The 25,533-nt window shown below is 30.5% G+C and overlaps 3 protein-coding genes and 1 non-coding gene across 5 annotated transcripts; 2 read left to right on the forward strand and 2 right to left on the reverse strand.

Annotated features, from left to right (window-relative positions):
• Positions 1 to 4,348: 4,348 nt before the first annotated feature.
• LOC137823583 (coronatine-insensitive protein 1) lies at positions 4,349 to 9,803 on the forward strand. The gene is made up of 3 exons (XM_068628785.2): positions 4,349 to 5,425; positions 7,899 to 8,370; positions 8,725 to 9,803. Exons 1-3 carry the CDS (start codon positions 4,938 to 4,940, stop codon positions 9,544 to 9,546), a joined length of 1,782 nt encoding a protein of 593 aa, XP_068484886.2. The 5' UTR covers positions 4,349 to 4,937; the 3' UTR covers positions 9,547 to 9,803.
• Positions 9,804 to 17,813: 8,010 nt separating this feature from the next.
• Positions 17,814 to 20,161, reverse strand: LOC137823995 (transcription factor DIVARICATA). Of its 2 annotated transcripts, XM_068629403.2 has the most exons (3): positions 19,642 to 20,161; positions 19,035 to 19,392; positions 17,814 to 18,528 (listed from the first exon to the last, which is right to left on the reverse strand). In XM_068629403.2, exons 1-3 carry the CDS (start codon positions 19,673 to 19,675, stop codon positions 18,009 to 18,011), a joined length of 912 nt encoding a protein of 303 aa, XP_068485504.1. In that variant the 5' UTR covers positions 19,676 to 20,161; the 3' UTR covers positions 17,814 to 18,008. The 2 variants fall into 2 exon arrangements, with proteins under 2 accessions (XP_068485504.1, XP_068485503.1); XM_068629402.1 differs by having other exon boundaries at positions 19,035 to 19,883.
• A 627-nt stretch (positions 20,162 to 20,788) lies between these two features.
• On the forward strand, positions 20,789 to 20,861 carry TRNAR-CCU (transfer RNA arginine (anticodon CCU)). The gene has a single exon. It is a non-coding gene; the product is annotated as a tRNA-Arg (tRNA).
• A 263-nt stretch (positions 20,862 to 21,124) lies between these two features.
• Positions 21,125 to 24,695, reverse strand: LOC137826658 (laccase-4). The gene is made up of 6 exons (XM_068632726.2): positions 24,502 to 24,695; positions 24,224 to 24,375; positions 23,888 to 24,132; positions 23,448 to 23,576; positions 21,660 to 22,577; positions 21,125 to 21,435 (listed from the first exon to the last, which is right to left on the reverse strand). Exons 1-6 carry the CDS (start codon positions 24,586 to 24,588, stop codon positions 21,305 to 21,307), a joined length of 1,662 nt encoding a protein of 553 aa, XP_068488827.1. The 5' UTR covers positions 24,589 to 24,695; the 3' UTR covers positions 21,125 to 21,304.
• Positions 24,696 to 25,533: the final 838 nt, after the last annotated feature.

The raw sequence follows: 25,533 nt of genomic DNA on the forward strand, positions 1-25,533 counted from the left end.
ATTATATATACTTTATATTGAGAAAAAATTAATTTTCTTTTTCTAGATATTTATATTCATCATTAAAACAAATAATCTAAACAACTACGCAAGGTTTCGTAGTAACTAAAAAACTTTCATAATAAAAAAAATAATAATGATTTATTTCATCAAACACATTTTCATAAATACTTATAATATTTATATCAAGCACATATATTCATTTATATAAATCAATTAATTTTTATTTAACTCATACTAAAACCTACAAACACCAATTATCACAAGACATTCTCTAATGCCTAAACCTACAACATCACATCATCACATAAACAATAGATATTTTTTAAATACAATGTGTTGAATTTATAATCTAGAGATTATAGAGATTATGTGCTTATCTTATGGTCTTTTTAACACTTGATAGAGGTAAAACAAATTATGTGATAAGATATGTTAATCTGAGTTACAAGACTCAATTCACTTTCAAATGGCAAGCTAATTCGTAAAAACTTTCATAAATTTTCACACTTAATACATTTCTTTATGGAAGTTCACTAAATAATAAAATATGGATAATCCATTTGTCGACATTATAAATTCAATAAATTAATCACAAATTTACAATAAATTAAAATATGAATACTTAAATTATTCAAATAAAACAAAATAATAATAATTAAAAGAGTCTTCACTATATATTGATAAGGCTAGTAAGTAAAAAGTTATGAGGATGAAGAATGTTATTCTGTTTAGTTTCTTAAATCATCTAGTAAAAACATTTTCAATGAAAGCTAATATGATTTTATGCCATTTAGATTATGAATTTTGTGAATAACAAACAATAGGAATAAAAAAAATTAATCCATTAGAAGAAATTCTTCTCATGAAACTCATAGAAATCATTAGGATATGTCTCCAGAATTGTAAGCAAAAAAGAACAAATCAAGCTCTTAGAATATTTTCAATGGGATTAATAAAGTGATTTGAATTTAAAAGCATATAAAAAAAATTAAAAGATGGAAGAGGTAGGAGGAGAAAAACACGCCACTCTCATAAGAAAATTAATGTAAAAAAAATCACCATTTGAATTTAAAAGACTCAAGATATTTTTTTTTTTGAAAGGAGACTCCAGCTTACAAATGGAGAAAAAAACTTGGAATTACTTTCATTCATTTCACAAGTTTGTTAGCTGAATTTTTTTTATTCTTGTATGAGATAACTTAGAAGATGAAAATGAGATAACTTAGATTCTCGTTTGGAATATAAAAATATTAGGTTTTGTCTAGTTAACACATATTTATTTAATCAATACCTTTATTTTTAAAAGTTAGTCTGATATTTCATTCTATTAAAAGAATGTATATATTTTCTATATTTTTATTTATAAGAAAATTACAAAAAATGTTTTTAATATCTTTTAACTTTTTTTATGCATGTAACTCTTATAAATATGTGTGTCTTTTTAATAAGATTTTTTGAAAGAGTACCGATATTTTGACACTTCAATTTGCGTAAAAAAACTATCACAAAAAAAATTCACTAACCTCTTCGCAACCGTCCACAACCTCTCTGCACTTCGTCCGCAACCGCTTCGCACTCACAAATTCCCAAACCGCGTTTGACCAACACCCAAACTCCACTAGGGTTCAGCGGTTTCTGAAACGAAATTCACCCACACACCACTAGGGTTGAGCGATTTCGCCAAACAAAAACATTTTCGGACTCCGCCACACTCCGCTGCACCGTCCTCACTTTCTTAGGATTCAACGTTTTTGCGTTGCAATTCTCAAGTTTTTTTCTCAAACTTCTTCTCTTTCCCCACTGCACCTCTCAATAGGGTTTTTTTGAAAACAAAATCCCGTGCTATTTCATTTGACAAAAATGTCCCTTACCATGTCAGCTTCACAGCCACCTCAGCAAGATGTAATCTGCAAGGTGTAATCTGTGAGAGTGTTGAAAAATCATTTTTCTTTCTTGAATTGAAATCAATCCATGTACTATTCCTTAAAAAATGTGTGCAGTTTATCCTTACCACCCATTTTATTATTTAAATTTTTGTTAATATTTGATTGACATGAAAGTATGCATCAGTGGTAAAAATTCATGCACGTGAAAAAAATAACTTGATCCAGAATTTTCCTTTAACGGAATCAATTCCATTTTATTGCATCAAATCTCAAATCATAAACAGATCCATTTATTCTTGTTGCCTTTTCCATTACTTTTCAGAAAAATTCCACTGGGCTCCTCATGTTTTAAAATGTCTTAAGAGAAGAAGGAATATTATTGTATTATACAACCAGGGCTTTAGATAAAAGTGGCATAACACACTATTTATATTAATTTTTACTTGATTAAAATAATTTTATCATCATTTTATAAAATGTATTTCGTACCAAACAAGATTTCTTAATTTTAAAGTTATCGTTTAACTCTTTAACTAAAAAATAACTCTATAACTCTTTTATTCAATAATAACAGTAGAACTCTTTAACTCCTGTTCTTATAAAAATATTTATTTTTTATATTTTTAAAAATTATAATTATTTTAATACGCATATGCTAACTTTCCGTTAGTTTTAAGAAAGAAAATAAAATAAAAGATAAAATTAATTGTTCCATAACTAAAATTAGTTTATAAAATGTTAATTTGTAAATATCATTTTGGCAAACGGTACGTTAATAAGGATATTTTAAAATAAGAATTAGGCTAGACCACAATTAATAAGTTATTTGATATAATAATAATAAAATAAAGTAGACCTCACTAATTAAAAAAAATATTAATTTTTGCACCAGTTCATTCACATATGTTAACAACTCTAAATTAATTTTGACTGCCTATTCTTAATAACCCAATGGTAGATACATTGAATCAATTTTCATTAATTATTAGTCATGACTTAACCTTAAATATGTATTTAACACGTTAAACAAATCATTAAAGCATGTGTTTTTGTGATGAAAACCTTTTTTCATTTGATTAAAGTAAGGATTTGAGTGATTATCAAGATACATTTCATTAAAATAAGGGTTAAAGTGAGAATGAAGATACCTTTAAGATAGTTGCAGAAATTAATCATTTTAATAACTAATTACAAGTAAATTTTATTGCTGTTATAAATCATAATAAGAATAGGTTTTTGGATAATCATTGTAAAAAGTGGTGTTAAGATAATTATTTTATTTAGAAGAAAAATAATAATTTTCACATATAAAATATATTGTTTATTCTTTATATTAAATATATAATGTTTTAAAGGTTACTCGTGTTCATCCAAAATAAGTATTCAAAATTGTATTTTATAAAATATGTAAAGATGATATAACCATTCAACTATCATATAAAAAATAATATATATATATATATATATTTATAATTTCTAAATCAAATTTATTTAAATTTAACAATCAACATCATTAATATTAACTATAGGTAAAAGGCATTAGTATTTTAAAATATAATTTGAATAGGAAAGATACAAAATTAGCATTTATTGTTTGATGAATCTGAAATGATTTTCCGTCAACCCTTCAAGTTTGGATTTGGACTCATGACACAGGAGAGTAGAGAAAATGGTGTTTCCAACAGTAGCAAATGTGGTGGGGAACAGATGTTTGCTAGGATATGTTGTACATGACAAATTTTTAAGAGCTGTTCCTTCCTATCATACTTGTTTTAATAACGGACAAAAACATGATACAATATTTTTTTTTCTTAAATTTTATAAGATGATCTATGTTTTTTTTTTTATAATAATACCCATTTCTTTTCATGTTTTGTTCGTTTCTTAATGGCTATTTACTCATCCAGAATAATATAATACTCATGGTAATTTGGTAAATGCATGTTAGACCCACATTATAATTTCAAATCATGATGTTTTTTTTTATATTTCAGACAGAATCTCAATAGAACCTAAAACAAATCGCTGTTTAAAAATAAATTCAGAACTTGCACCAATATTAGTCATAGTATATTTGTTAGGTATAATTACTATTTGGCACATGAAAGTACCGATCTAAACTCGTATGAAAGAAGTAAATGTGAATGGAAGTGATTTTTTGTTATATTTAATTTGTAATGAAAAGGATTTCTTGACTAACTAAACATTTTGTCACCAAGGTGTGATGAATAAAAAATAATCTTCCATGACAACCACTAGATGTAATCATTTTGTTAAAATTGAGTTAGTTTTGAGTGCAGCATCATTTATCAGACCAAACAGCCGCTCCAACATATTTTTATAATATTCCCCTACAAGCATTCCTATCTAAGACACAAAATCTAAATTAAAAATGAAAATAAAAATAAACAAAACACAGTTGTAAGAATAAAAAAAGAAAAGATGGTTGTGAAAATAATATGTTTTTGTAGAATTTGGTTTTACATTATTGGGAAGTGAGAGGGCAAGTTTTGTCGTTTTGGTGGGTTTATAGTTTCTACCTTGGTCTCTCAGTCTCTCACCCATCATCCTCACCTCTGCTTCCTCCACTTTAGTTACAAAACAATGATAATAAAAACAAGTGTACTCAAATTCTGACCCCTACTTTTGGTTTTTTATTTTTCCTTCTCTCTTCTCATATAATAGGACCGATCCAATCCCCTTCTCACAAACTGTTACAACTGTCACCGTCCGATACTCCCACATCCACCCAATCTCTACCGTCCCCTCGTTCACCCTTCTGCTATGTCTTCCCCTTACCCTCTTTCTTTCTTCCTCTTCGATTGGCTGGTTCCGCGGTACGGTTCCGATGCGATTGGCTCGTTCTCAGTGTCAAATTCCTGATTCCTCTTATCTTCATCGTTCATCGCACTGCCGAATCTTCCTCTTCTGTTATTCCTCCTTTCCTATTCTGTTATTCCTCTTTTTTTCACAATCCCTGACACTTTTTCTAACCTGAACCGGACCGATCGGGAACTTGAGATCTACTAAACCGGAGGCGCCGCAGCCATGGAGGATCGGGACTCCAGCCGGATGGCAACTGCTACTAAGTTGTCGGACGTGGTGCTGGACTGTGTGATGCCGTACATCCACGACCCCAAGGACCGGGACGCGGTGTCGCAGGTGTGTCACCGGTGGTACGAGCTCGACTCGCTCACGCGGAAGCACGTTACGATTGCGCTCTGCTACACCACCACACCGGACCGCCTCCGGAGGCGGTTCCCGCACCTAGAGTCCCTGAACCTGAAGGGGAAGCCCCGGGCAGCAATGTTCAACCTCATACCAGAGGATTGGGGAGGTTTCGTTACACCGTGGGTTAAAGAGATCTCTCAGTACTTTGATTGCTTGAAGTCACTTCACTTTCGCCGCATGATTGTGACGGATTCCGATCTTCAGGTTCTCGCTTGCTCACGCGGTCACGTACTTCAGGCGCTCAAGCTCGATAAGTGCTCCGGATTCTCCACCAATGGCCTTTATTTTATTGGTCGCTTTTGCAGGTGATTTTCCTTTTCTTTTCTTCTTTACTGTGTTTTGCTGCTTGTCGTCCAACTATGGGGTGAACTAGTTCTGTTTTTTTCTGGTTTTCATTACTTTTGTGTTGTTTAGTAGACTACTTCTGAAAATCAGGATTGTTCATGCTTGTGATTCGTGGAGCAGTTTCACGCTTGAGAGTTTGTGTTTTCATTTAATGTTGCATTATTCTGGATCGGGCCCTTAAAAAAACTGAAAATTATTTGAACTTGAAGAAATACTTCTACTAGATACTACCAATTTATAACCTTTAACTCTGTTTACTCTATTTATCAAGTTTGGTGGATTCATGGAAATAATAAAAATTGAATAAATATTGGTAATTTTGATGTTTTTTTGGGACAATTACTTCAGTGTGTAAGTCTATGATAAGTTTCTATATACGGAATGTTTGTTGATTAAAATCATACCAACCTATTTACAACATTCAAACATAAGTTTTTAGTAAATTTGTTGATTTTTTATATATTTAAAAATCATATTAGTGATGATTTTCAATAGGTTGATAAATTTCTACTTGGTTGTCTGTATTTTATATTTTAAATAGAAATTAAACTCTGATAAGAAGTTTATCAATGCAATTTAACATATTTTAAGAAACCCTATATGAACAAAGAACAAGAATAATGACATAATTAAGTTGTGTATCAAGATGGACAATGTTTTAATTGGTAACGTCAGGTGTTTTAATAATTGAGATATTTCTTGGTTTTATAAATTCTTTATCCTTCTTTGTAATGACACGTGGTGGTGTTGTAGTTGGTTTTGCAAATCCTCTAACTTATTCTGCAGTTCACATATTGTTTGGGAAGAAGATTTGTTTTTCCTATCCTTTTTCCTAAGATGCTATGTGCCATTTTACTGTATTATTTGTTATTGGTGAGGAGATCTGAGAGTTGGTCCATCTTTTATGAACTTGAAATGAATTGGCTCATTTAATGCTGCTGGAGTTTCTAACATGTTCATATAACCATTATTAATTGATAATTGATGAGCTAGTCTAAGGAAGATGGAATTCGTATAAAAAGAAAAAGAAAAAGATCATGAAGGATATGGAATTCCTTTAACTTATTAAAACCAGGAAAATCAATAACTTATAACCTATGAGGAAGATAGTTGGCGAAGTGCTTTGAAATACATAACTATAATATTGTGAAATAGAATTAAACTTGTGTTCTTCCTTTCTTTTAGTCTGGACATAACACGCATAAGGTTCATGGCATATAATTCAACTTCTAATCCCTATTAAATGAAAATTGTTTTTCCTATCTAATTGTAATACTATAATTATGTTTGTAACTTGTTTATTCTGATTTTACCACCAATAACTTGCCACATTTTCCAAGTTGTGTTTAATTCCAAGTCTATACTCTTTTGCACTCATTAACTACATTATTCAGGTTGTGATTTTCTTTTATTATAATTAGATATAATTATGTTTGTAATTTGCTTATTCTGATTTTACAACCAACAACTTGCCTCATTTTCCAAGTTGTGTTTAATTCCTAGTCTATATTCTTTTGCACTCATTAATTACATTATCTAGGTTGTAATTTTCTTTTATTGCAATTAGATGTAATAGTCTTTGTAACTTGTTTATTCTGATTTTACTACCAAGAACTTGCCTCATTTTCCTAGTTGTGTTTAATTCTAAGTCTATACTCTTTTGCACTCATTAATTACATTATTTAGCTTGTGATTTTCTTTTATTGTAATTATATTTTTTGGTGCTTTTATCTCAATTATGAAATAGAGAAACATTATATGTTACAATATTCTCCTATCAATACTTATTAAATAAAATTCTCTTACTAATGTTTTGCCTTTGCTAAGCATTCATGTAAAGAATATAAAAATAGAAATATGTTATTGAGAAAGAAAGGAAATTAATGATTTCATTAGTTCTAATATAATGAATATTTACTTTACCAGTATAATTTTTTCACTTTTTTTATCTCTATAAAATTTCTAGAAAGTATTAAATAAAGAAACATGCATTCAGTATATTGAAAATGTAGTTTTGATAATCATAAATCTCGAGAGTAATAGTTAAAGGATCATTAAAATAATTTTTTTTATTGGGAACTAATGTATAATTAACATAAATTTTTAGACTTTTTAATAAAAAAAATCACGTTTTAATTCTTTCAGTATTTCTTTTAGAGTAATGACTAACAAAATCATTCAACACAAAAAAAGTGTTAATACCTTTTTCATGTAATAGACAGCAATATAAGTAAGAAATGTTATAGGGGATCTAATAAACCTCAGTCGTTCACTTTACTTCTATTTTATCCATTGAATTAGTCATTCAAACTAAATGTACTTTTTTTAGGAGGAAGGGTCACCTGTGGCTAGACATTGATTTTTCAAGTATGGAACGTATGCCTGTTATTATAAATTCGTGGGGCTCTGACAGTGACATTTTCTTTTTGGCAGGAATTTGAGAATCTTGTTTTTAGAGGAAAGCTCGCTTGTTGATGATGATGGTGACTGGCTCCATCAGCTTGCTTTGAATAATACAGTTCTAGAGACACTAAATTTTTACTTGACTGATATTGCCAATGTCAGAATCCAGGACCTTGAACTTATAGCCAGAAATTGCCCCAACTTAAGCTCAGTGAAAATTACTGATTGTGAAGTATTGGATTTGGTGAACTTCTTTCGACATGCATCTGCTCTAGAAGAATTTTGTGGAGGTTCCTACAATGAGGAATCAGAGAAGTACGCTGCTATATCATTGCCAGCAAAATTAAGTCGTTTGGGTTTGACATATATTACAAAGAATGAAATGCCCATAGTGTTCCCTCATGCAGCCTTACTGAAAAAATTGGATCTTTTGTATGCAATGCTGGATACAGAGGACCACTGTACGTTAATCCAAAGGTGCCCTAACTTGGAAGTACTTGAGGTAAGTTTCAATTCAAGAACATTCTCATTATATTTGCGATGATTTATTAATATTTTGGCTTGTCTTAATTTCTTTGATCTAGCCTTTTCCACATTTACCAATCTACCTATTGATGTTTTATAAATGCTTGATTTAAAAGTATAGCCCAGAAGGCCAAACGCTTGACATAGATTAAAGCACACATGATATTGTAAAAATAATAAAATGAATGAAATAGATACAGAGATTAAAGTGCACGTGAAATTGTAAAATCAATCAAATGGTGGATATTACCTAGAGACAGTAGTTTATATTGACTAATAGAACACCATTTGAAATATTGATGATCAATTAATAACTGTTCCTTATGGGCAGTCAAGGAACGTAATTGGAGACAGAGGATTAGAAGTGCTTGCTCGCTGTTGTAGGAAGCTTAAAAGGCTTCGGATTGAAAGAGGTGATGATGATCAAGGAATGGAGGATGAAGAAGGTGTGGTTTCACAAAGAGGACTAATTGCTTTGTCACATGGCTGTCCAGAGCTTGAATATTTGGCCGTTTATGTATCCGACATTTCAAATGCATCTTTAGAACACATTGGTACTCACTTGAAAAAACTTTGTGATTTTCGCCTTGTCTTGCTAGACCGTGAAGAGAAAATAACTGATTTGCCACTTGACGACGGAGTGAGGGCTTTACTGAGGGGTTGTGATAAGCTCAGAAGATTTGCTCTGTATCTGAGACCTGGGGGCTTGACCGATGTGGGATTGGGTTACATAGGACAATACAGCCCCAACGTGAGATGGATGCTTCTAGGGTATGTAGGAGAGACTGATGAAGGGCTTTTGAAATTCTCTAAGGGCTGCCCCAGTCTTCAGAAGTTGGAAATGAGGGGATGTTCCTTTTTTAGTGAGTATGCACTAGCTGTTGCTGCAACTCAACTAACTTCTCTGAGGTACCTATGGGTTCAAGGGTATGGAGCATCTCCTTCTGGGCGTGATCTTTTGGCAATGGCTCGCCCCTATTGGAACATTGAGTTGATTCCTTCTAGACGCGTCTTTGTTAATAATCAACAGGAAGAGCCTGTAGTTGTTGAGCATCCGGCTCATATTCTTGCATATTACTCCCTTGCTGGCCCAAGAACAGATTTTCCAGATACTGTTATACCTTTGGATACTGCAACATATGTTGACACGTAAAGTTGTAAATACCATTTTTTTTCTTAATATTTCCTAGTTTTTTTTTTGGTTTTGTTCCCTTCAAATCTTTGTTTGTACTTTGTAAGTGGGTGACAGTGTTTTTAGTTTAGAGGGTTTCAATTTTCTCTGTAATTCCTAGACAATAGTCTTGTAATAAGCTTGTGTTCTTCGCTTCCTATAAACTCTTGCAGAAGGTAGTGTGCCCTTTTCACTGAAGATGCTCAATTTTGTGAATATAAAGCATGGGGTTGTTTCTATTTGTGACTGTCTCTGCGTTCTTATTTTAACTCGTTCTTCCAATTTGTCTCGAGTTTTCTAACGTCCTCCCAACTGAGAGTTTCAATTTTCGCTGGAGAGTTCAGATTTGCTTCATGCAGTATAATATATAACAAATGTCTCTCCGTTATTACATGTTAGCTCTCCTGTTTTGTTATGTTAAATAGTTTTTCTTTATCATTACAACGAGTTTCGATGTATTAGTGGTACAGCTTTCAGTTTATACAGGGTGAAAGGAGCAGTTTCTCTTTACTTTACATTAAAATTTTGACAAAAGGTGCGCTATAGATGTGAGTTTGATGAGTACAAGGAATTGAGAAAAAAAGTTTTGTAGGACTGTTTTCAAAATCTTAAAAAATGTCTTTTCTTAAAATAACAATATCTTTTTCTGCCCCCACCTTGCAATCTGGTGCTGTCACTTTTGTCACCATTACACCATCAATACTGTCCAATCACCATTGTATGGAAAAAAGGAAAATTTGGGGATTGAAAAATAAATACCTGCCGTTCAAAATGCCTCATCAATTTCTAATTTTAATAGGCTAAATTTTGTAATAAAATGATTTAGTTTCTTTTATGAAAATACATATTATTTGAACGAGTATCATTGAGATAGTAAAAAAAATGAAAAAAACATTGTATCTTATTTGTCTCCTCTTCTACCACAAACATGGATATAACTTGTCTCCAAACAATTGTTAAAAGAAGACGTTTAAAGTCTCATATATACAATGACAACCTGACAAAACTCACATCAGCAATCTCACAATGCAAAAGAGAAACAAAATTATGAGATATATTGTCTAAAATCAGATTGGTCACTAAGTAGGTAAAGATACAAATTAAAGTTCAAAGATTTAATTGAGATTTAACTAGTTTTAGTAAAATATTATCATTTTATTTTTTAACATGATAATACGGAATACAAAGTAGTATTAATATAAAATTAATACATATAAACTTATAAAATTAAAATTTAATATTTATTTAAAATATGATAAGTCATACATATGACAAAAGTAAGTTATATATTAAAATTTTATGGTTGTTTAAAAAAGCTAATTAGAACAAAAGAAAATATATTTTTAGAACCAATTGATTAAACCTTTTATACCATCAATTTTTACCGCCCTAGTCAGTTTTATATCGATTCAAATTAAATTTATTTAGAAAAGTTTAAAATATATATTAGACTGATTCTCAATTGAATGGATTAAACAAATTTAATTCTGATAACAGTGTTACAGTAACAGTAAAATTATGAGGTTGAAACATTCTTAAATGATCGAACACACGTATTATATATCAATATTTGTACGACCCTTGTAGGACACATGTATCGGTGAAATATCCAATCCAAAAAATATTTATTAGATTTATGATAATTCTAACACAATTCTAACATAATTTTAGAAAAAAAAAATATATTAATTTTCTAAATCTCAAATTTATATATATAAACTTTTATTATAATTATAAAAATAAAAAATAAATCATTTTTAACCCGCCATTAAAAAACATCTTTATACTCCGAAAAAATCTAAAACATCTCTATACACATAAATCGATTTTTATTATCTATTTATATAATTTTTAATTATTATATATATATATATATATATATATCTTTTTTTCATATTCTATATTTTAAAAATTATATATATATATATATATATATATAGAGGACCAAATCTTGCCACATTGGGCCTTGCCTTCCAGATCTGCCTGGATATTCGGAGTGGTATGAAGTATAAGAATGAAGTAAAACAAAATAGGTTTAAGGTTACAAATTGTTAAGAAAAATACTTATATAAATGAATATTCCATTGTAAAATAGTAACTATTATAAGGTTTGAAGCAACCCTTTTTAACATTCACGGGATATTTTTATTTTTATTTTTATTAATATAGTATTTTTAGGATTAATCATTTTATGAATTTCTATTTTAAATTTTTATCCTAAATAGAATAATTAATTTTAACATAACATTAATTTAAATTGACAAAGTTGAATTTATTTTGTGAAAGTTTTTTATAATTGAATAATATAAAAAAATAATCTCATTGTTAATATGAAATATTTACCATTAATGACTTTCTTATGCCGTCTATTTCAGGATTTTTAATTTAAATAAATTGATATGTTTTACTAAACAAAATTAACCATTATAATCTTAAGACAACGTGAAAAATTAAATTACAAAATACTATAAAGCATTATATAATTTATAAAAATAAAAGTTGTAAATAATAAATTTAGTTCACTTGGGCAAATAATGATTAGTTTGAGAAAAAAAATAAGGTTAAGAGCCAATATTAAGTTTATACTTTGTTTTTACTTGAGCAGAATTTATTTATTTGAGGAAAAGTATCAGAAAATAAACTTCAGAGAACCAAATTTGATTTTTAGAATTATACCTAAAATTAGTTTAACAAATATAACTTTGAAACAAATTCAAAATAATGGATAGAACCACAATTTTTGCTCAAATATCATCATTTACTTATTTTAATTGAACATTGATAATTCTCAATATTTATTTTCCGTATACATTAAACTTATAAACTAAAATATAAAAATTTATAGGAAACTAACCTTATTAATTTAATTCATTTAAAATTTAGTTTAAAAAACTCTTAACTTTAACACACATAATCTAAGCTATAATATATGAACAAGAGTATTAAATTCAAAACACTCTAAACAATCATATATTAACCAAAAATGCAAATAATATTCTCATTCAATTTTAAACTTTTAAATTATTTTCAAACAAAACAATCTTTATATAGGAATCAATATATTATGACAGAGTCACCATCACATCTAAATAATCTACCTTAAAATATTATCACAAATATAATAGTTTTGCTTACCTGGAATTCATTGCTCTAAAATAACTTTCATCTCAAATAAGAGAACAACTTCAAATATAAAGATATAGGACAAAATGTTTATATAGTTTCTTTTCATATTGATGATATTTTTTTCAATTAACCCTATCAAAATGATGACAAATCCAAAAAAAAAGGAAGAAGATAAATAATTATCAAAACAAACAAAAAAAGAATTAAAAAAACCTTACCAGTTGAAAATTATATTTAACTTCTTAATTACTCTCTCAAATCCACTTTCTCAATTTTCCTCCCTAATCTAAATAAATCACAAGTGATTGAAAGTATCCTACCTTAAAATCAGACCAATAACAACACAAGAAAATTACTAAATAAAAACTAATTTTAAAAATATAAAATAGTTAATCAATATATCAACTAAATGAGATATTATTATAAAGATTAATAAAATTATTAGTATATAATTTTTTTTTACATTAATAAATTTTATAAAATTAATTTTTAAATTGGTATATAATTTATATTAAGTTAAAAAAATTAAAAAACCTATATGAATTTTTACTAATTAGTTTATGGTAACTCAAAACTAAGATTTTCGCTGACTAAATTTAAGTGCACATATGTAATAACCTTTTTGAGACATAAAATTTGATAAACTTCATATATTTTTTTTAATAGTTGAACGAAATAACTCTTTAAAACTAAAGAGTTGACAAGAACAAAGTAAAATAGAATATAAACCAAATTAACTTCTGTTTTTTTATTTCAACAAAATAGTCAATCAGTACACGTATGCAATGATTAGCTCCTTTCAGTAATATTTCTTAATTATTATCATTAAAACACATAATTGAAATATTACAATTTACATACTACAATTTACAATTTACATAGTAATGAAGATGATTTCTGGGAATAGGAGATGAGACCTAAAAAATTATTAAAGGATTCGTCTTTCTCTTTACTTTGGACAGATTGTTAGGATTTTGCTGTGATCATTCTGGTCGTCATGTTACTCATTCGGCTCACAGTCTCGGGTAAATGTCAACACATTCCAACGCTCAAGTCAGTAAAGAAGGTATTCGGCCCTCGGGTGTGTAATAATAACGTACCTTTCTTATTGGAATGTGACTTATTTATATTATTTTAATGGACTCACCTTATTGGGCCTAATTAGTAGAATGAATCACATTTATAGTTGTATTACCTAATTTTTAATAGTAATTTAGCTTCATTGATCTTGGTTTGAATGTTAATGATTAGATGTGTAGTTCGATCAGACCGTCCGTGAGGATCTCGGTCATCTCAGTCTCGTCTCATATCAGTACGAAAATGATCCAAAGTAAACATCCTCGTGCGTGCAAGGCTAAGACGTTTTTAATTACAAATAAATTCCACTTTGATTTTTTCCAACTTCACAGGGGCTTTTGATATTTTGTCTGTTAGAAGCTAATTTTTGTCTTTATCGTTGATTAATGTTAAATTTGAAATTTCCTTTTTAATAATAAAATACGATGTTTTAAGAGAGAATATATATATATTTTTCTTTCCAACAGGAGAAAAGTCCAATTAAGCAGTAGAGTTTAATAATGGATTATGACACACTATATAAAATATTTAGTGCTACAAGTATTTACAAGTTTAAAATCAATTTAAATTATTTTAGATCCTTAAACAGTTACATTATTATTTAACAAAACTTTTGTGGGTGGGACTTATCTTGTTCAAAGTATATTTATTAGGTGTTGGATGTCAAACACTTAACTAACTATTATAATCATATATATACACAACTTGACACATGTTGATATTCAGATTTTGATTCTCAAACAGTTATTAGTACAACCGTGTGAATCTTATCCTTATGTTTTATTTTATTTACATAATAGTTAATATTGATAATTGGATTTTATTAATTTTTAAACTATAGAGAATCACATGTGTCAATATATCATCCATGAAATTACAAAGTCCCTTAGAATCATTATCTTCTCATATATTAATACTTATATTTCTCATTTTGATTAATTAGTTTATATTTTATCCTTTCAACTATAATTATTTTACCTACTCTTTTTCAGCACACTTGACTATATTATTTTTTTATTCTTATACACTTTATCAAAATGATTGATATATTTTTATCTCAATTTTTATTAAACAATTTCGTTTTGTTTATAAATATGATGATGTAATATATCAAAACTGAAAAGTAATGACAAAATACACTGGAGTAAGAACTTAAATAGGAAAATATGCAAAAAAGTAAAAGTTCAATGACAAAATTCATAAAACAAGAAAATAATTAAATTCACATCACAATAATAATCAATTAACAAATTTACAATTAACTCTTTTATTTATTGATATTATGCATCTCATGTTCACTTCATCACTTTCAGTTTTATTCTTTATGATAAACACAACTTTATTGTCTCACATTATCTTATTCATGCCTCTTTTCATTTCTCTTTGTATTCATTTTTTGGAATTTGTTAACATTTTCTAAGCATTCTGTCACAATTTCATTATACGAACATAAACTTTTGTCTATGAATATAAAATTGTTAACATGTTTTTTTATAAGTTATTCAATTAGATTTGATATTAAAAAAATTAAAATCAACGTGAGACGTAATAAAAACTTATAAAAATTATTTTAGTAAAACATTCATGATTTTTCGCTTGAACACTATAGATACAAAATTGATATAATTTCTTTTAAATATATAATTTAAATTTATAAGTGCAAAATTAAGAAAAACTAAATATATATATTTTTAAAGTAAATATCATAAAATGTTGATTTTTATTACCATAATAAGTAGTTTATTGCCTAAAATATTTTTAGATTATGAATACATTTAAATAAATACTCAAAAATAATACATAAGAGAATAGAGATCCTATGTATAACTTCGGATTTTTCTAAGATACGTGCTATTTAATACATGCTATTTTCTACAAATATTAATTTACTTTATAAATTACTAATTTATAAAGTTGAATTAAGGTGTAAAGTTCGATAATATCAACTTTATTTATAGTATTTTAATGATAATTTGTTATAAAAAATAGATGAAGTATACTAATCTATTATACACGACTAATAATTTTTTTTTTTATTATTATATAAGAAGAATTACTTTTGCTAAAAAAATTAAACTAAATTATTCTTGTTTACTAATTGGTTTATAGCATCTTACAGTTATTTTTATTTATATTGCTAGGAATCAATCCCGTAAAATTGACTACCTCAAAAATATGTTTTAATTATTGTTTAATGCATATATGCCATATTGTTTCCTTTTTTAGGTAGTGACAGACACTCGTAAGAAATGACGTAGAATCGATTGGTATAACTTTAAGTTATTATTAAAAAAAGTTAAGAATATTTTGGAATTAAAAACTCCTAGTACCACTAATTAATATTTGAACAAAATAAAAAGAAGCATTTATAATCTAAATTCCGGAATAGGAATGTATATGCTTATTCTCATGAAGACTAATGAATATAGTCCTTCCAGAACTTGAAGAGCCCAATCTGCAATTTAGTCTAAGGTCGGTTGCTTTATTCCTGATAACAGTTTGGCTCAATACTTTTTATCCCTTTATGAATGTTAATTTTGATTACAATACATATTTAATTGGATGCATAACTAATTGGATGCATGTTTAGTATGTAGCACATTTACACGAATACTGATACGATACGGATAAGAACATGAAGATACATAAAATCTCTAAAATATAAAATATAAGACACGAAGATACAAATCTATATATTATATAATTATAAATTATATAAATTGATAATAAAGATTTATGTGCACAAATATGTTTCAAATTATTTTTTGGAGTAGAAAAATATTTTTCATGATTCACAAGGATTTGTTTCTTATTTTTATAATCATAATAACAATTTATACAATAAAGTTTGAATTTTTAGAAAATTAATATATTTCTTCTTTTTAAAACTGTGTTAGAACCGTACTACAATTGTCAAGAATCTAACAAATACTCTTTGAATTTGACACTTCACAAATACATGTTCTACCTGTGTCATATGGGTGTCGTGTCCGATACAAGTATCGGACACCGACACACAATTTAAGAGGAGTGTCCGAATTTCATAGATGCTTAGTCTTCTAATTTTCTATTCGTTTGGTGATATTAATTGTAAGCAAATTATTCAATTTTTTAAAATAAAAAATCTAAAAGTAACTTTCATAGAAGAAAATTACATATTTGGGAAAATGAAATTATAGAGGAAGAAATGTAGATTTAATGATGAAAATTATGTTGATAGTGCATGGGGAGTAGAATATGCTATGGGGTTCTCGAGCAAAACAAAGAATCAAAATAAAGCATGATGGTTGGAGAGACCAGCAAAAGAAGGAACAACGCAAACGCAAAAGTGATGCCACCACCGAAAAGGAGATTGGCGAGCACAGAAATATCAAAGAAAAGGCAGAACATGATTGGCTGAGAATCAAAATTAATAAAAGCTCACTGTGATAGTGTGAACCACATTGGTGCATGCTTACGTGAATCTGCCTATTTATATTCTCACCCAATCAAGCATGGGATTCTAGCAAAGTGGAATGCAAACTCGGATTCGACTGCTAAAGTGATGCTAATCAAACATGGTCAACTTGGCCTTATTGCTCACAAAAAGCAAATGGTTAATCACAAAAAGCCTCGGTTGCTTGCACCAGATGCAGCACAAAATTTCAATGCAAGTGCTCATGTGAGTCAGCCACATCAGCAAATGAACTAGTTCTTCAAGTTTTTGTGCAGTAGTTACATAATATTATTACTATTTCATTTTCAAAGGAACTAGAGGTGTTAGTTTTTGAATATCTAATATGCCCATTTTCTACTAGAGGTTGCTATATCTATTTTTTGGGCTATACCCTGTGGCTTGTGTCATTATGTCGTTCAATTTATATCTTGTTGGATAAGAATGAGAGGTTCTGATATTTGAACCCATGTTAATATGCGCGTGATGATAGAATTCAATTATTAGTGATGTTTGTCATGTTGCTTTTGAGACATAGCATGCCTCAATGGTAAACCATATGATTCTGATTGGGTCTCCAGAGAAATAGACATGATCACTGTGACTAAAAAGATAAACAGAAAAACTTCAAAAAGAAGTCCATTTCAAATTCAGTTTTTAGCATGGAAACATGATTGTAGTTTTTCTTTGAGGATGTTCAATAACCATGAACTAAATAGGTAGCTAGCTTCAGGTCATCTACATTAATCCTACACAACAATGATCTAATGTAGTGGCATTTTTTTGTGTAACATCATCAGGGTTGGCACTACAGTGCATGAATACCGAAAACAGCTTCATTATTGAAGTCTCTAGGAGCCATGCCGAAACCAGGAACTTTTATCTTGGCATAAGCCTCATGTAAAGCACAGTCATAGAGATCCTGCCCTTGCATTTTCAGGGCCATGGAAGTGATATCAGATGAAGAGGACACAAACAAGTTATCAGTATTTGGGTTGAAAACCATGAGTGATCCATCATTGCAGTGGCTAGTCCAGTCCAACTGTACTTTTGACATACTATTCAGCTTCTGCTGTGGTGTAATCATGGGCGACAAGTTAAATAACGGAGACTTGATCTTATCTGATGCAGCAGTTTCGGTAAGGTTAACAGTGGTTATATCATGGATGCTAGGTCTCCTTTTATCTTTCCCTCCAGAAACCTTTTGCCTTATGTAGTACTTCTGTGCATGGCTAGCAACTTGGGTGGGAGTCTTTGTGACCACAAAATTGCGAGAGATATTTCTCCAGTCTCCTTTACCATACTTTAGAAGCCCCATCAGAAAACGTCTGTAATTGAATACCAAAGTCATCAAGTACAGGAACCAAAAACGATAGAGATTAAAATACCTCAAACAGTAGCACAGCAGAAGAAGATTTCAAGCAATAACAAGTGTATATAGGAAACACGTAAACCAACTCAAGATTATGTTTAACATGCCAGCTGTTTTGGCCATGCCTGCAGTTCAAATTTTAAATCATCCAAAATGGTAAAAAACTTACTGATCAAATTATAGGATAGTTTCTTTGCTAGATTGAAAAGGCAGTTAGTATAAAAGTCAATTCACTCAATCAGATCAGTGATAAAATATTGAAATTCAAGATAAATGAAATGAGCAATGATTAAAATGTTTAATTCTAGATTAATTGGTCGGTAATATATCATGATTCATGAGCAGAATTTCAATACCAATATGTTTTCCTGCTCTTGACCAAAACAGATTTCAGCAAATATAGAAGGGGAGAAAAGGTCAGACCAGAGAAACTACTGGATATTTTAAATTGGTGAAACTCACCTGTGTTCCTCTTCAGTCCAGGGAACCCCTTTCTTTCTCTCTTGATCAGAACCTCTGATAGGTGCAGGCCTTCTTCTGCATCCATCATAGTTGTGGTTGTCAACAAGCTCAAAGGTGAAAGAAGAGGCAAGATAACCAGGAATTGGAACACGCCCTGCTTCAATTTCACTCACATCTTCTTCCAATTCCCTATACTGCTTGATCACATCGAACACAGTCTTCCCAGGGATCATGGCTGCCACCTTGAACCATCTATCTGGGGTGTCCTTGTCATATATAGCAAGGGCACTTTCAAACTTCTTGTTATCCTCTCTAGTCCATTCTGTGCTGTGGCTTTCTTGCACAAACCAATTTGAATCTGGCATAAAACAAGGAGGGTAGAGGGTTTCCAATTCCATACCTCAAACCACAAGCACACAAAAAACTCTAGTTGAATTAAGTCCCTAAAGAGGTGGAAATGGAGAGGAACTCGAAAGGGTGCTCGTAAAACACAGGAGAGAAATACAAACAAGAAGAAATTACAGAGCTTTGATTCACAAGGTGCACAGATTTCAGAATCTTTTGCTTGTATGATCAAGATAAAGTTGAGAATCTACAAAAGCCATACCTTTTAGATTCGTACAAAATCTTGGAAAAACCATGGTGTACCAGAATTTTGGTGTGTTAGTATAACGAATTCTGAAACTAAAACAGCATAGATGTTAATGTCTTGTGGATGAAACCAGGAATAAGATAGAAACTCTCACCCCCTCCCCACCAAAGAGAAAATAATGTTTTTCTAAGGTGATCCTACAAAGGTGAGGTCCACGACAAGAGAGAAATTTTTTTGAGAACCTAAGGGAAGAGGGTAAAGATATGATCCAATACAGAAAAGAGAGAGACTATTTTACAATCAACAAAGGAAAAGTTGTAAACAGGTTCTCTTTGTCGTTTCTTGGTGACCAAGCAAACTTTAAAAGCAAATGCATATCTCTCACACACACACATATATATATATATATATATACATATACATATATATATATATATACATATACATATATATATACATATACATATATATATTAGAAACTGGGTGCTACTTAGAGAGTAGGAATCAGGGTATCCAACAAGATAAGGAATTAGATTTGGATTTCTTGGTGGTTGTGTAGTGATTTCAAAGGAGAGAATGGAAATAATTTAAGGGTTTTCTTTAAGGTAATGAGATTGGGATTAGAGTGTTACACTTGCTACTTGCTGCTTCTGCATCCATTCTTAATCACATATTCAAAAGAGGTTTAAATAAAATAAGGGTAAAATAGTAAAATATACAAACTTTTTTAGCGGAAAATATAACTTCCCTTTAGATAAACATAATATTATCTATTTTGGCACTTGCCACATTTTTTTTATAAACTATTTTTGACTTATATAAACTATGTAAGATTTTCAGATTATTAAAACATTCATATAAAGTATAAAATTTAAGAATCAAAGAATTTGTTGGTGTAAACTTGTAAAATTAATCTATAATTTAATTTATCAAACAAGAATAGACTAAAATATCTAAGAATATTATTCATCCCGCTCATACATATTTTACTCATACACCTAATTAAGTAAGAATTATCATTCCAGTGATAAAATCTGAACATGAAAACTTGATCTTTATATAGAGATTATGAAAATTATTCTATTATAGAGTCTTTTGCCTGCTTATGGTCAATACTTAAATTTGTTATACAATATTTATTATACTTTGACATAACAAAGTTGCGCCTGTAGCTCAGTGGATAGAGCGTCTGTTTCCTAAGCAGAAGGTCGTAGGTTCGACCCCTACCTGGCGCGTTGTTTGTTACTTTTTGCCTTTTTCTATGATTCAAGTAAAAGTTGCCAACATTACTCATTGACCAAAATATCAATAATAGCAAGCTTAGTGGAGGCAATAGTGGTGCTTCTAACGCGGTAAAAGATTGTTCTCTAGTTGAACTTGAACAGAATACAAAAATAGTTTGAATTCTAGAAAGCCATTTCAATAAATAGAAGTTTTAACAAGCGCATTCATCACATTTTATGAACCCCTAAACTGACAATAGAGAACAAAAAACAGCTTTGAATTATGTAGAGCAAGTATTTTATTGATTTCTGCTACAAATCCAACTTCACAAACTGCCACTAACTATTTGATGTGTTCCCCTTTGGGTGGTGACATCACCTCTCAAGTGTAATATTGTACACTCTGGTTCCTTGTCTCTCAGATTCCAAATTTCATTCCTTTTTCTTCAGAAACTTTAGCACTTTGGAAGGTCGTTGGGAGGTGGAAACGAGGACTCGTGGGGACTGTTGCCGTTGTCTACTATGAATGCCATCTTAAGTCCCCATGTGGTGTGTACTTCTAAGTGGCAATGCAGGAACCAAACACCTTCACAGTTCACACATTATAAGAATCACCAAAGTTTAATTTTCATGTATGGTCATTGTAACAACAGATTTTACAGAGAAAACTAATCAGAACTCACTGTATATACAAACCTTCTATTCTGTTATACTATTTACTCTATATTATAATTATACATAATAATTATATGGGAAAATTTTGAAACACAACAAACAAACACACATAGAAAGTGGTTAGTAAGGAACTACCTGGGTTATTTGCCCTGAATCTGATTGCTACCCATCCACCATTTGGTACCCCAATGGTGTTTCTCTCAACTGGATCAACAAGATTAAAGCCTAATGGATCCTTCTCTGGATCAAAGTTCCCTGACCCCTGCCCTACAACAAAGAAATTGTAGCCATGCAAATGAAATGGGTGATTTTCTGGAGCTATCATTGCAGTGCCCTGGAGAATAATTTGAACAGTTGAATTGAAATTCAATCTGTACAGTCTCGTGCCATTATTGGTCTGAATATTAGCCGGTTGAGTACCAGTATAATTAAAAACAATAGGAGGGTGTGCAGGGAAATCATCTGTGAAAACACCCTTGACGTTGTAGTAATGTGCTTCAAGAAGTGATGTTGTTGGCATCACAAAGGTGATGTTGTTAAGAGCAGACACAAGCTTGCTCCCAGTGGGACACGCGTCGCATGGGTTAAGGCCAACGGTTATGGCAAAGAAAAGAGAGTGGTCAACGGTTAATGGAACTCTTGCAGGGTATTCTTTTGAGTTAAGGCTTCTTAGGGAATCAATGAAGTGACTTGTTAAAGGAGTGGCATTGAGTGCAGGAATGGTGGTTAGAGTTGTTGTGGGATAAGGTGGTGTGGTTTTGTAGCGAAGTGTAGCAATGGAAGTAACGTTGTCAAAGCCTATAGGAGCGTCCATGAAAGGAGTAACTGCTATTAAGTACTTGCCAACACCTTGGTCAGCGGATAATAGGACATTGGTGGTTTGGCCAGGGCTCATGAATATTGTGTCTGTCTCAAAAGGTTTAACGTAGGATGCATCTGCTTCAACCACTGTTAGCTTGTGCCCCGCAATTTTGAAGAAGAGTTCATCATTCAAAGCAGCGTTGATGATACGCAGAAGATAAGTCTTGCCACTTTCAACATGTAGAGTGTAACCTGCACAGTTTGATTCAGCTCTATATTTCAGGATCTGTCTAAACATCTACAAACTGTTTCTTTCTCTTTTATATTCTTACTTTAGCTATAACATGATTGATGCTAGAGTAAAAAGGATAACCAAGCTCTGTTAACAAAAAGGATAAAAGTTAAATCCAGATCTTATTTTAATATTTTATCTATTCAAAATTATAGTTTATGAATTTGAGTTAAGAAAATATTTCCTAACCATTTCTCTGTTCTGGTTTTTAAAATAGTGATTGTTTTGGAAATATTTTTCTAAATTTAATAGATTTTGAATGATGAAGTGATCCAGAATTAATTGGTAAGTAATTTCAAATTGTTTCAGAAAACAGTTGTAAAAACCAAAAGTAGATAGGGAATCAATCATGTTCTGAATCAACCTCTCATGCAAATTTTTTATCATGCAGTTTACGAAGTGAAATTTGCATAACAAAACACTTAGAAAACTGTATTTAAGTTTATCTCTCTACTTTAAAAAATGCTGAAAGTTATGAAACAATATTAGATAAACACACAAAAAAAGGATATTAAAACATTTTTTTCTCTTAAAAATAAATTAAGTAAATGATTGATTTATTTTTTGGAATTGTAGTTTGCTGCCCTATATTGTGAGACTTATTTTAGTTTTTCTTAATTTCAATATTATTAAGAATTTTACAACAATTCACACACTATCTTAGTGATTTACTCAATAACTTATTCACTGTCCACTCATCAACTCCTCATTGATTAAAAATTGATTCATAAGAGTTACATAAAAAGTGATGAATAGCATTGTTGTTAATATTAAATTATCGAGAAACAAATAGTTAGTCTATAATAAACCCTGTAATATTATATTAGTACCCCGAGAGGTGCAACCGGGAACTGGTCCTGTATGTCCATTGATGGTATGAGCATCTGATATGTTGGGTGGCAGACCAGAACTTTCAGCCTCATTGAGAACTGCTTCAACGTCTGATTTCCACCATTCACCTGTAAATCATTCAAATCAAAGTTAATGCAAAAAAAAAAGTACAGTGATAAGGAACATAGTTAGATCAATAACATAAATGGTAAAATATGTTTTAGCTGTTTCAAGACCAAAACTAATTTTACTTCCTATATTTTAAAAAGCAGTGATTTAGTCTTTGTATTTCAGAAAATGGGATGAATTCCATCTCTAGTCATGTCAAAATGAAATGAGTAAAGACAAAATCTGTCAAGTTTCATCATTTTTAAACACAGATTAAAACCAATTTTCCCCGAGAGACTTAAAATACATTTTATCCTATGATAAAACTTACCTAGAATGATTGTCTTTTCTTTATCTGGTGTGGGAAATGGATAAGAAATGCCTCGTTTAGGTAATATGACAATGGCACCATACACCGTGGCTCTTAGCCAAGTGATATGAGCATGCCAGAGAAGGGTGCCTCTTTGGCCTGTAGTGGTGAAGTTGTAGACAAAGCTCTGCCCAGGTTGAATCGGACATTGTGTGACATATGCTGGCCCATCAGACCATCCACTTCGAAGCTGTTTGATTCCATGCCTGTCATGGTCCAAAATTTATGATCTACTCAATTTTTCTATTGCCAACTTTCTCAGTTTCTTGCTATTTATATAGGAGTGGAAATTCTCACCAGTGGATTGTAATATTGTACTTAACATGGTTAGTAACCCTTACAAGTACTGTATCATCCTCCCTTGCATAGAGAGTTGGCCCTGGACATTGTCCATTGACTGTGACAAATGATTTTGTGGAGCAAAGCCTTGTGGAATTCTTCGAGATCACCTTTACACATTGAGCAACATTAATTAATTGGTCAAGTCATGATTTATAATATTATTTTTAACGTTAAGAGTAGAACTTTCAGTAATTTTCACTTGTTTTGGACAGTGTCACATAGGAAGTACTTACACTAAACTTGTAATGACGCACCAAGGAATGAACAAATGGTGAGAATGAAAGAGCCACCAGAAAAATTGGCAGAAGGCGTGAATCCATTCACTTTAGCAGTTAATGTTTTTGTGTGTCTCTTCAATTCTTCCTTGGTCCTTGTTAGTCTCCTCTCTTTTGAATACTAACACATGACCAAGCAACCTTATAATGGAACAATCTATGATGCTATGTCGTTTTACAACTGGTAGGTGACCATAAAATAATGCTAGTCATGTATTTTAAGCGTTTCAAAGTTTTCTTGCATGCTACACAATGTAGTCCTTAGTTGTCCACTTCGATGTAAGACATTTATGCTATTTTCAGCCAACAGGAACCATTCCATGAGTTGAAAAATACTTCTCAGCTGCAAATGCTTTCTTTTTCTTATTACCAAAATCATGTTTTATAAATTTTCCTACCCATCTTTTTCCCATGTATGTATATATTTGAAGGTCTAATCCTCTCTTCCAGAAGATACACCATGCACTGTTTGCATTCATTAATTCACATTTGAAGAGAGACTTTAACATCAACATGAAATTTTTATGGTTAGGCTATGATTTTCAGCTCATCCACTTCACCCTTGATTGGATGTTTCAAAGGCTAAGGAGAGCACACAGACATTTACGCGCACAATCATGTGCCACAGAACCAACTAAATGATTCAAATGGCGCATCTTTTTCAATGTGATTTTTATGATTCTTTGTCGAAAGATGCTGCGTTTGTACTTCATTGAAACCACTTCCGCTGGCCAAGATGTTCAAATCTCACATTTTTGGCGTTGTTAATATAAAGCACAATCCTTTTCAACTCTTAACTTAGATGAAATTGAAGATTTTGATTCATCTCCACAGCTAAAAAGGTTATCTTCATACCTCAAAAAATTGGTAATCAATTCACGGTTAAGGGCTTTTAACTGTTTTCTTGTGTGGATTTGAAATGTGAACTAAGAAGTTTGGTTCAAAGAGATGCCACCTCCTTTCTAACTGTTAAAACAAACACATTAAACA

The sequence above is a fragment of the Phaseolus vulgaris genome, chromosome 8 (genome assembly GCF_051622355.1).
Source record: "Phaseolus vulgaris cultivar YP4 chromosome 8, ASM5162235v1, whole genome shotgun sequence".
Taxonomy (NCBI): domain Eukaryota; kingdom Viridiplantae; phylum Streptophyta; class Magnoliopsida; order Fabales; family Fabaceae; genus Phaseolus; species Phaseolus vulgaris.

Coding starts and splice junctions, on each gene's coding strand:
- LOC137823995 (XM_068629402.1), bottom strand. CDS start 19,432: ATGGAATTGGAAACCCTCTACCCTCCTTGTTTTATGCCAGATTCAAAT. Junction 18,529..19,034: donor TGGACTGAAGAGGAACACAG/GTGAGTTTCACC, acceptor ATTCAATTACAG/ACGTTTTCTGATGGGGCTTC.
- LOC137823583 (XM_068628785.2), top strand. CDS start 4,938: ATGGAGGATCGGGACTCCAGCCGGATGGCAACTGCTACTAAGTTGTCG. Junction 5,426..7,898: donor TTTATTGGTCGCTTTTGCAG/GTGATTTTCCTT, acceptor TCTTTTTGGCAG/GAATTTGAGAATCTTGTTTT. Junction 8,371..8,724: donor CTAACTTGGAAGTACTTGAG/GTAAGTTTCAAT, acceptor CCTTATGGGCAG/TCAAGGAACGTAATTGGAGA.
- LOC137826658 (XM_068632726.2), bottom strand. CDS start 24,588: ATGGATTCACGCCTTCTGCCAATTTTTCTGGTGGCTCTTTCATTCTCA. Junction 24,133..24,223: donor TACAATATTACAATCCACTG/GTGAGAATTTCC, acceptor GGACCATGACAG/GCATGGAATCAAACAGCTTC. Junction 22,578..23,447: donor TCCCGGTTGCACCTCTCGGG/GTACTAATATAA, acceptor CAAACTGTGCAG/GTTACACTCTACATGTTGAA.